General features: G+C 36.7%; 2 protein-coding genes across 4 annotated transcripts in view; one reads left to right on the top strand and one right to left on the bottom strand.

Moving 5' to 3' along the window:
- The window catches only part of LOC107692066 (cdc42 effector protein 1-like), a 12,308-nt gene extending 5,419 nt beyond the window's left edge, over nucleotides 1–6,889 (top strand). Inside the window, exons 2-5 of one of the 3 annotated variants that reach the window (XM_016490965.1) lie at nucleotides 785–1,220; nucleotides 1,526–2,437; nucleotides 4,356–4,791; nucleotides 4,825–6,889. In XM_016490965.1, the coding sequence (XP_016346451.1) occupies nucleotides 1,987–2,437; nucleotides 4,356–4,791; nucleotides 4,825–4,966 (1,029 nt within the window). In that variant the 5' untranslated portion in view covers nucleotides 785–1,220; nucleotides 1,526–1,986 and the 3' untranslated portion in view covers nucleotides 4,967–6,889. Of the gene's footprint in view, nucleotides 1–784; nucleotides 1,221–1,525; nucleotides 2,438–4,355 lie in introns of all 3 variants that reach the window. The other 2 variants (XM_016490963.1, XM_016490964.1) reach the window with 2 other exon arrangements.
- A 386-nt stretch (nucleotides 6,890–7,275) lies between these two features.
- The window catches only part of LOC107692101 (SH3 domain-binding protein 1-like), a 13,032-nt gene continuing 8,716 nt past the window's right edge, over nucleotides 7,276–11,591 (bottom strand). The window contains exons 12-18 of the mRNA XM_016491006.1: nucleotides 9,791–9,872; nucleotides 9,607–9,687; nucleotides 9,409–9,522; nucleotides 9,231–9,325; nucleotides 8,119–8,248; nucleotides 7,737–8,005; nucleotides 7,276–7,661 (exon numbers count right to left, since the gene is read on the bottom strand). Of these exons, the coding sequence (XP_016346492.1) occupies nucleotides 7,375–7,661; nucleotides 7,737–8,005; nucleotides 8,119–8,248; nucleotides 9,231–9,325; nucleotides 9,409–9,522; nucleotides 9,607–9,687; nucleotides 9,791–9,872 (1,058 nt within the window). The 3' untranslated portion in view covers nucleotides 7,276–7,374. The remainder of the gene's footprint in view (nucleotides 7,662–7,736; nucleotides 8,006–8,118; nucleotides 8,249–9,230; nucleotides 9,326–9,408; nucleotides 9,523–9,606; nucleotides 9,688–9,790; nucleotides 9,873–11,591) is intronic.

The raw sequence follows: 11,591 nt of genomic DNA, 5'->3' as shown, positions 1-11,591 counted from the left end.
TTTTGGATTAATTGTAGAGGTTTGATAGAAGTGGCTGGAAGACCTGCCAAGAGATCATTGCAATAGTCCAGCCTGGACAGACCAAGAGCTTGAACAAGGAGTTGTGTTGCATGTTCCGAAAGAAAGGGCCTGATCTTCTTGATGTTGTATAAAGCAAATCTGCAGGACCGGGCAGTTTTAGCAATGTGGTCTGAGAAAGTCAGCTGATCATCAATCATAACTGCAAGGTTTCTGGCTGTTTTTGAAGGAGTTATGGTTGATGTGCCTAACTGGATGGTGAAATTGTGATGAAACGATGGGTTTGATGGAACCAGAAGCAGTTCTGTCTTGGCAAGGTTGAGTTGAAGGTGATGGCCCTTCATCCAGCAAGAAATGTCTGTTAGACAAGCTGAGATGCGAGCAGCTATCGTTGAATCATCAGGATGGAATGAGAGGTAGAGATGAGTGTCATCAGCATAGCAGTGATATGAAAAGCCATGTTTCTGAATGACAGAACCTAGTGATGCCATGTAGACAGAGAAGAGAAGTGGTCCAAGAACTGAGCCCTGAGGCACCCCAGTAGTTAGATGTTGTGACTTGGACACCTCACCTCTCCAAGATATCTTGAAGGACCTTTTTCAATTAAACTTTTCACTCAAATTGTTATGCTGATAATATAATTTGTATTGCACATATATATTAAATTATAAACATATTTTCACTAGTTGTCTTAGACTTTTGGACTTTTGGTCTGCTTTAATCATGGTCTGTGTTAACCATCCACCTGTTTCACTCTCTCATTCAGGACGTTTGTTGATTTTACAAGAACCCCTTCAAACTGGGACGCCTGATTGGAATAAGTCAGCAGGATTCGGGGGGTGAAGGAAGGGAAGAGGGATTAGGGGCTTATCCTGGACATGACCAAACCTTAAGGAGCCTCCGTCAAGCCATAGGCTTCTATTGCCTAGATTATTACATTTAATTTATTGCCTTTTAAAGACCCTTTATCTCCCCCTGGAGATTCCTGGCGAGTGGGCCGCTGGATTTGAGTATCTTTAAAAACAAAGGATCAGGAGCAGAGGCCAGTGGGAGTGGAGGAGCATGAGGAGAGTATACATGCAAGGATAAAGCAACAAGCCTCCCTGCCGCTTTACACTTCAGCAGGGTGCAGGTCAAGGGTTACTGAATGAACTTGTATTGGGAAAGCATGCGATCACATTGATTACACAAGTCTGATTAAGGTATGTGACCTCTGTAACTTTTAGCAGTATATTAAAAAAAAATAAAAAAAAATATATATATATATATATACCGACCAAAATACTGTGCAAGTGAGTGACTGAGAAGTCAAAGCTGAATTTAGGCATTTAAAAGGCACTACACTCAATAATTTAATAAAAGACTTATTAAAAACTTATTAGTCAAATTAACTCAGTTTTACAGAACATGCAATTTGTCTGTGCCTATGTCTCATACCATATTGTATCACTTTATTTTTAGCAACTGAATTGTTTACAGATATTTTGTTAATATTTGCATCTTCCAGAGCATGTAGCAGCAGACTCTCTGGACCTTACTAAAGAAGGAGCACATGGTTTCAGTCCTAAACCACATATCTGCAGTCTGAGCTGAATTTATTTCTGAACTGATTTTTTTTTCAAAAGCACAAACCTAGAACAACTGTGAAGCCCAGAATCTTTGACCACATATGCAGCAGAGGTTTTTAGGAATTGGAGTCATGCATATTTTCAGCTCACATTTATCTTCACAGAATCTTTCTGGATATGAACAAATACCGATGGCCAAAACGGGACATAGCTGAATGCGTCTGCCTTTTGAGAAACTTTCCACTCAACTGCAGTTGTTATTCTGCTGAGATATTTTTAAGCTTGAAGGGTGATACGTGTATAATTTGCTTTCTTACGGTGTTCTCACCATTTTTTTAAACAAATTTTGTGGATTTTTTTTCCGGACTCTGGAAACTTACTTTTTGTACCCGGAGACGCCATGAACTTGGGCAAGCTCGCCGGCCTGAAGGGCCTGGTTTCCCACTCCTCAGGAAAACGTCGATTTAAAGGTGACCTCACCCCAGACATGATCAGCCCCCCATTGGGCGACTTCCGCCACACCATGCATGTGGGCCGTGGAGGGGATGTGTTTGGGGACACCTCGTTCCTCAGCAACCATGGTGGAGCAGGAAATAACACAGATGGAGACTCTTGCACTTCAGAGAAGAATGAGGAATTCTTCTCCCGCACGCTTCGCCATGTCCGCAAGACCCCCGACAGGCCCCGCGGCGACTCCAAGGACCTTTCACCCCCACCTCCAATAATTTCTCCAATCATAAAGAATGCCATTTCCCTCCCCCGGCTGGACGTGGACTCACCCAACGGCTGTCCTGTGAAAGTGCTTTTCCCTAGTTCACCCAAAACACCAGAGAACTCCACATACTTGTATGGTGAGTTTGTTAGTGTTGTTCACCTTTGTCAGACTCCGATTCAAATGCAGAAGTGAAGCCCATAAGTTATGGGCCTTCTGTGTGTGTACATAAGTCACTCCTGATATGATTGAAACCGCATGGCTGATGGAGGGTATGATGGTACACAATCAAGGAATTTTAAATGTGAGATATCTAGGCTTTGGAAGGTCATGAAAATAAATAAAATCCTTATAAAGCTTGAAAAAAATCATGAACGTTACCTTGATGAATATAATTTTGCACATTTTTTGTAGCACCACATCTCAGACAAAAGAACAGCGTCTAAAAGGATAGTCATCACTGCATTAACAATAAATTCAGTTCAGTTCTATACACATCACGTGGATTTAATATACAGTAAATGAAGTTGTGATTGTGCAGTTTTTGTTAGCAAATAATCAATAAAATAAAATATTAATAACTGAAATGTGTGTACCGAACAGGATTAAGCAATATAAAAATGAATATTTTTATTCAGCACGGACACATTAAATTGATCAAAAGTGACTGTAAAGACATTTATGATGTTACAAAAAATATTCTATTCACCAAAGAATCCTGGAAAAAAAAGGTATTCATAGCTGTTTTCACAAAAATATTAATCATTATAAGTATATCAGCATAAATATTAATCATTAACTGTTTTTAACATTGGTAATAAATAAGGAAATTTTACTTGAGCACCAAATTAGAATATTAGAATGATTTCAGAAACAATCGTGTGACTCTGAAGACTGGAGTAATGGCTGTTGAAAATGCAGATTTGCCATCACAACAATAAATAATATTTTAAAATAGAAATTTGTTATTTATAAATTGTTGTATTATATTTTTGGTCAAATAAATGCAACCTTGTTGAGCATAAGAAACTTCTTTCAAAAACGATAAAAACCTTACCGATCCAAAACCTTTGAATGGTAGTGTACGTAGTATGTTTTGTCTGAATTAAATATGTTTGTTTACTAGCTTTGTGTCCTTCAGTAAAACATGTGTCGGATCAAACAGAAATTGTTTGATAAACCATCTAAACACCTGTGGCAATCCCAGACTCCTTAGACCCAGACATTACAGCTCAGTGATCAGCGTCTGCCTCACCCATTCAAATACCTCAAACATGCCTCACTGGCTGCTCTACAGGAGAGCCTGTTCAAAAACAACCCCCCGCATACAAAACAATAAAAATAAAACATACACCAAATGCACACCCAAACAGTCTGATGAGTTTAATAATCAATATATGGAAAGTTTTAGTAAGCAAACTTAGTGTTTAGCTGACTGAATGGCTCACCATCAGACTGAAGGCTATAATGTTGTTCTGACCGGGAGCTATGAATGAGATGTTTTAGTGCTGAGCACACATCCCGTCTTAGAGCCCTGTTTTCAATCATGTGAAGAGTTTCTGTATCCACGCTTTTCCTGGAATTTGTAATTGCTGCCCTTTCTGTGCCAAGTGTGCACTGTTACAGAGCTCTATATGGTCAGAATCACAGATCTTAAAAGGACAGTTCACCTCAAATGAAAATGTTGTCATAATTTACTCACATTCTTTGTGTTGCTCCAAACCTGTATGACTTACTTTCTTCTGTGTAACACAAAAGAAGATATTTTGACTGTATTTGTCCATATAATGAAAGTCTTTGATAAATAAATGATAAATGAAGACGTTCATTGTATGGACAAAAACACTGAGACATGAGGGTGAGTAAATGATGACAAAAATGTAATTTTGGGGTGAACTATCGCTTTAAGGGCATCCAACCATATGGCAGAAAGTATTTGCTACTCCTGCTTAGGCTGCAGTCCGGAAGTGCTAAATGCAATGTGTTGGTTCTCACTGCCCTCTGTTGGCCAAACTCATAAGCAATAACAATTTCGTTCTTCTTTCTTTGTTTTGCAGGTTTGGAGTCTGGCTTTGTAACCTTGCCGAGACTGTCCCGCACTGAGCGTCCAGCCCAGGGCAGTTCTCCCTCAGCCTGCCTGCCTGAAATCCACAGAGGCTCGCTCACGGACACGGGTATCCCGTCCTTCCCCTGTTCAGACTCCATCAGTCCTTCTGACTCCATGAGCTCCTTCACTCTTGATTTGGGCCCTTCCCTCATGTCTGAAGTCTTTGCCATGATTGACAGCCCTGTGTGTGAGAAGGCTGATCCCATCAGTGAAAAAACACAGTCCACCAATGATAACTCTGAGGTGGACTCAGACGCAACCACATCTTTGGTGGACTCTCTCCTGAGAGAAGACGATGATGGTAGGACACGGTTATATGGAGGAGAGTGGAAGCATTCAGACTTTGTAAATGGTGAGTCACCCAAAAAATCCATGCTGGGGGATCGGATGCGCTCCGTCTCCATTGAGGATCACGGCATGATGCCAGAGAGTTTCCAGAGGGCTGCTGATGCGCTGGCACGTCATTATGGGAGTGGAGGACTCAGGAATACAAACACCAGCAACTCTCATAGGAGAGGACCATACAGCTATCCTGATGAAGAGGAAGTAATCAAAGTCTAACACTATGAGATGCCTAATGTCCAAATCGTACAGCACTTTTAAAGGGATACTTTAAAAGTCAAAAATGAACATTCTGTCATAATTGACTCAGCCTCATGTTGTTCCAAACCTGTTTCTTTCTTCTGTGCTATAATAAAAATATTGACACAAAATGCCACTCTTTTCATTATAATGTACTTGAATGAGGACTGGGCCTATCAAGCTAAATAATCACAAAAAAAGCACCATGAAAGTATCATAAATGTAGTCCATATTTTTCTGAAACCATTTTTTTTAGCATACTATGAGGAACAGACCAAAGTTCCCAAAAATTAATTAATATTGACTTATAATATTCTGTTCCTCTGGGCTGTGAACTGGATCATTGAGTCACTCGCAAACCAAATCAGTTCTGGTTCGATTTTTGAACGAATCATCCAGACTGGTTTTCTGTACTTGATAAACTGATTCATTGAAAAGATAGTTCAATGTTGTTTGGTTCCCAACATTCTTCAAAATATTTTGTTCTGCAGAAGAAAGAAATGCTTGGAAGGTTTGGAATGAGATCAGGATTTTTCTTTTTGGGTGGGGGGTCCCTTTAATAACAATGAAACAATAAATTGTAAATGTAACAATAATTAAATTTGTTCTGTTCCTCACAGACAGCTATGGTATGACTTACAACCCACAAGTCCACGGGATTACTTTTGTTAAACTTTTGGTGCTTTTTTTGTCATTTTGGAGTTTGGAGTTTGGAGTTTACAGTTCTCATTCAGACTCATTATATGGAAAAGAGCACCAAGGATATTCACCTAAAAGTTTTTGTTCCACAAAGGAAGGTCATACAAGTTCATAATGACATTATTTTTTGGATGCACTCTTTCTTACTTTTTTTGCAATGGGGAAAATGAAAGATAATTATTTGTTATTTGCCCCTACGCTCATGGTATTTTAAAGAAAGTATCATAAAAAATAACATAATAAAACAAAAACATCAGAATTACCTGCAATATGAGTAAATCTATACATTTTCTAATTTATTGGACAAGAACATAAACGAATTTTGGCATCTCAAATTTTCACCTATGTTTGATCCTACCTTCTCATTCCTAAAATATTAGATTTGATCCAGGGAAATAAAACCTGCCACAGTTGCTCTGTAATGCACAATAAACAGCTAGCTATACAGTGGTAACAGTATGCCATTAAAATATGCAAAATTTATGTTTTCACATTAGCACAAACAAAACAGATAAAACAACCAATCATGACTTTCATTTTTCTTTCCTTTATTACATGATAAATATCTTAAGATCAACACAGTATACAGTAATATTATATGATACCCAACAACTTTTATCAATGTATTATGAAATTGATTAAATATTAATATGAATTTTGTTTGAATTTAAGTTTTATTATGACAGAGTTAACCTCTCCATTCCCTTAATCACAATATAATATGTACATACTGTACGTATGTGCGGCTTTGCACAAGAAATGTACAAAATAGCAATGTATGTTACCTATCAATGACAGCAATAAAGTTTTTATTAAAAGAAGCTATGAACAACATCAGCCTTAAAATGCTTTAACAAGTGTGAACATGATTTTACTGTTATGGCGTTTCAAATGTCATGCTTCAGTATAAGCATATATACAGTATATATATATATATATATATATATATATATATATATACTGTATAAATATCTAATGTGAAGCGTGTCAGTACACCTTAAACTAAAACCAAAGGAAGTCAGATTGTACTGTGTTATATTTGTGTTTGACAGTTCTTAAAACCCGTATCTCTAGAGCTTATCTAAGATACTAAAGGATTACCAAAAAGACATCTACTTTTGTTCAAAGGCTTGGGGTCAAAGGTTTGGGATTTTTTTTCTTTTTAAGAAATGTATACTTTTATTCAGATTGCATTAAACTGATCAAAACTGACAGTAAAGATATTTATAAATTTAGAGTAAATCAAAGAAACAAATGCATCATGGCTTTCACAAAAATATTAAGCAGCACAACCGCTTTCAAATTTGATATTAAGAAATGGTTCTTGAGCACCAAATCAGCATATTAGAATGATTTCTGAAGGATCATGTGACACTGACTGCTGGAAATTCAGCTTTGCCTTCACAGGAATAAATTACATTTTGAATATTAAAATAGAAAACAGTTATTTTAAATTTTAACTATTTTACAATATTACCGTTTTGTTTTTTTTACTGTATTTTTGAGGAAATAAATCAAAACCTTTTTTTTTTTATATCTTACAGACCTCAAACTTTTGAACACTAGTGTATTAAAAAAAACACTGCATTTAAAAGCTTAACCAGAAGATACTGCACATGAGAAAGTACAAACTGTTAGATGTCATAACAAACCAGTGCTTTTTCCCAGTCGACTTTCTTTTCCGAGCCTCACTGAGCTGGAGAGGAGAGCTGCTTGTTCAGTGCTTGGGGTGGTTGTGGAGGAGGAACTTTAGGTCTTCTGCCTTGGGGTTTCTTTTGTGGTCCTCCTTCAGGCAACGTGGGCAATGAAGCTTGGGTGTTTTCGGGCTTGGGTGAAGGTGGTGGTTTTACTTCAGAGTTTCTCGGCAGAGGAACAGGGAACACTCTCGTCTGGGCTGCTGGGAAAGCGCCTGCCTGGTTCACAGGAGGGCCTTTGGCAAGGTTTGGTGCCTTGTGCTGAATGAAAGACCTCCTTGCTGCAGAAATCAATTGGAAATTTATGTTCTACCACAATAAGACAGCACAAAAAGCATCTATGATCACCAACATACGTTTATAAGGAGCAGTGATCTTCAGGGTGGGCTCCTGGGATTGGGAGGGCAGCTCCTGAGTTGGCTCTGATTGGCTGAAGCACTGTGTCTTAGCCTGTGATTGGCTGTGGGCGTGTACCGGAGTGTAACGAGGAAGTGCTGAAGGCATGTGATTCAGTGTAGGTGGCCGAGCAATTGGATTAGAATCATTGTTGTCCCACACAACAGCATCACGGTTCACCTGAGTTTTCACAACTACTGTCACCCCAAGGTCCTCAGATGATGCTGAGCTGAAATTAGAAGCACACAAACCAAAACAAAATAAGACTTTCGTAAGTTTAACTTCAATAGTCTCATTTAGTAGAAAGTATTGACCTTAAAAATAACAAAGTTGGTTGACTACCTGTCAGTTTTTGATAGGGATGGTCGACCGGAGGAGAAAGGCGGAGAGGGTAAGATGCTGTCAGAAAGAGGTCTCTGGGATATTTTCGGGATCGGGCTTTCAGGAAGTTCTGGGACCTCAAAATCAACCTCTAAAAAGAATTTGAGGACGTTTGTGTTTAAATATTTTTATTTTGAATTTCACAAAATAAAATTCTTTGCACTTCACCGTTTTAATTATTTTTAATATCTAATACTTCATAAATAATTCAGCAAAAATAAAAAAACGTAAAACTTACTAATTACATTAGTTTCCCCAAAGGAGGTTCATGAGTTGATGAAAAGCTAAAAATATCCAATTAAAATGAAAATAAAGGAATGGGGCGGCACAATAATCAAAATATAGTGCTTATCAAATTAAAGGTTTCAGTAAAGATTTAATTAAATAACATTAAATAACTGCGAGTTTAACATGCATTTGGGAACAAATGAATGTTAGGTTCACCTTTTTTTTTTTTTTTTACACATTTGCAAAATTTCCAACATTTTTGAGAGCAAAAGTTTGCAGCATTTCAGCAGTATTCCACCAAAATAAAAGCTTGAGGATTTGAATTTTTTAAAGCTTGAGGGTTTAGACATTTGTAATTTGTAGTGTGAAATAAAATGATTATAATTATTAGCAAATATTCATTTGTATTTTACAGTACAATTGTAAATAGAGTAAAACATAGTTTTTATTACTATTATTCAATTTAATTGGGTTCCTAAAACAGCAGTGTGAATGTAATGTGGACTGAGACCCTGTCACAGCTAAAAAGAGATTTGTGTCGACTTTAAAGACAAAATAAACTCAAAATAAAACACTTACTAAAAAAATTAAAATCTTTTATCTGTTTGCATGCCATGTGACCATTAAGCGACATCAGAGAATTGTAAACATGCAAAAGTTTCGTAAAATTATTGAAATATTAACTTAAAATATCACGGGGTACTTCAAGTAAATATTTTATGTCTAAGAGGTTTGGCTGCATTAAAGGATGAACTGAAATGAAATTCTGGAAGTAATAAGATATTAAAGATATTTATTGCTGTTTTTAACAACAGTGAACCATGACTTATGTAATGTTCCTGTACCTTCGGGGAAAAGGCTCTTGGAATACTGTATAAGCGGCTCTATGACAGTCACAACTTGCAATGAAGAGGCAGATGCCATGTCCAGCAATGTCTCTCTGAAAAAAAGAAAGTCAGAGTGACATTTTTGGAGATTACATTTTAGATGCATACTTTAGTCTAGACTGGGTGCTATACTGACCCCTCACAGCGAGGCCACATTAGATTAGGTCCAAGCACTATGGCTATATTACTGGGTGTCATCTTATTCACCGCTTGCTGCTCTGACAAGTGTGACAGGAACTGGACAAGGTATCTGATGGAGAGAGAGATAAGTCGAAGAGAGATACACAGAGTGAATGTGAAGTGTGAGCCATTCAGAGTTGAAACTCTGACTTACCTGAGGTTGTTATAGTTTTCTGTGGGAAGTTTTTGCAACACTGTCCGCAACTGCTTTAATTTTTCATCAGTTTCTTTTTCTCTAAAAATAAAAAATGACAAGACAATTAAAATGCATTCAAACTCAGTATCTAAGGAGTTTTAACATCGATACAGAAATAAACAAGCCGCATGTACAGACTTACGCTGCAGCTTTGAACCAGTCATTATATAACTCAAATGTCATGAGCGGTTCAGGCAACTCTCTCAAGTAACACTTAAGAGCCCCTGCAAAGACAGTACAAACAATGAATATGAATAGACAGCATCAGTCCCCATTTGCTATTAGTGTATAAAAAAAGAGCAGCTTGAACATTCTGCTAAAGTTCTCCTATTGTTCTCCTATGACATGAATAAATGATGGCTGAAATGTTTCTGTAATAGACAATGAGGATCCTAACAACACATCTGGGTTTTTTTTTTTATATGCTGCAGTTTGTCACCTTAACCACATATTGCAACCACATTTGGTGTATCACAAATCACTTATCCCATTATTTTGTAAGAAAAATATCCATATTCAAAACGTAATAATCATGTTGTACACTGGAAGCAGTTCCGGGGGAATGACCTATGAGGTCAGCGTTGCATGCGCCAGTGAGTCTCGTGAAAACCGTTTGTTAACAGGAGCAAAGGAAGCAAAGTTTCCTTACTTTAGCAAAGGAAAACCAGACTCCTCTTGGCTTATATCGAAATCCTCCGACATTCTTCTTTACAAATCCTCGTTTTGTACTTCTAATAAGTGATCGTTGTTTTGTTTTGATCTCTCCTCTGCGTTTGCGCATGCGCCGCTCAGAAGTGACGCACGCGGAAGCACAGGCCTCATACGTCATCCGCCCGGAACTGCTTCATTATACAACTGTTGGTGCACATTATATTATTTAAAATTGAACTTAAGCATTATATTGAGGCCCTAAAAGATGCAAGAAATAAAAAAGCGAAATGGATGTATAGAATTTTTGAATCCTTTTCTTTTTGGAACTTTTTGTACGTTTTTTCCCCTGTATATTATTTATTTACTTTTTCTCTCTCTCTTTTTTTCTCTTTCTGTTGTTTCCTTTGATGCTATTATGAATGTAATAGATAATATTTGAATACATTGTGATCCTCTGTATATGTATGTTATTGTTCTTGTTATGCAATAAAAAAAAACAACAACAACTGTTGGCGCAAGCTACATTAAAGGGGTCATATGATGCGATATAAATTTTTCCTTTCTCTTTGAAGTGTTACAAGCTCTTGGTGCATAAAGAAGATCTGTAAAGTTGCAAAGACTAAAGTCTCAAATCTAAAGAGATATTCTTTATAAAAGTTAAGAAATGTGTATTTACCCAATCGTTTTGGATTGACATTGAATATCTAATATTCAAATTCACAAAATTAAAGATTCGACTATCTGGTAAAGATATATTTTTGTTATATAAAAATAAGATTTTGGAGCAACATTTGGTGATTAACTTAATAATTATATATGGAAAATACCATATACACAAACAGAAATGGAATAATAATAAACCTAACATTATATTATTTAAAATTGAACTTAAGCATTATATTGAGGCCCTAAAAGATGCAAGAAATAAAAAAGCGAAATGGATGTATAGAATTTTTGAATCCTTTTCTTTTTGGAACTTTTTGTACGTTTTTTCCCCTGTATATTATTTATTTACTTTTTCTCTCTCTCTTTTTTTCTCTTTCTGTTGTTTCCTTTGATGCTATTATGAATGTAATAGATAATATTTGAATACATTGTGATCCTCTGTATATGTATGTTATTGTTCTTGTTATGCAATAAAAAAAAACAACAACAACTGTTGGCGCAAGCTACATTAAAGGGGTCATATGATGCGATATAAATTTTTCCTTTCTCTTTGAAGTGTTACAAGCTCTTGGTGCATAAAGAAGATCTGTAAAGTTGCAAAGACTAAAGTCTCAAATCCAAAGAGA

Source organism: Sinocyclocheilus anshuiensis, unplaced genomic scaffold, assembly GCF_001515605.1.
Source record: "Sinocyclocheilus anshuiensis isolate Anshui unplaced genomic scaffold, SAMN03320099.WGS_v1.1 scaffold726, whole genome shotgun sequence".
Lineage (NCBI taxonomy): Eukaryota > Metazoa > Chordata > Actinopteri > Cypriniformes > Cyprinidae > Sinocyclocheilus > Sinocyclocheilus anshuiensis.
This window is presented reverse-complemented; position numbering and strand designations above follow the sequence as displayed.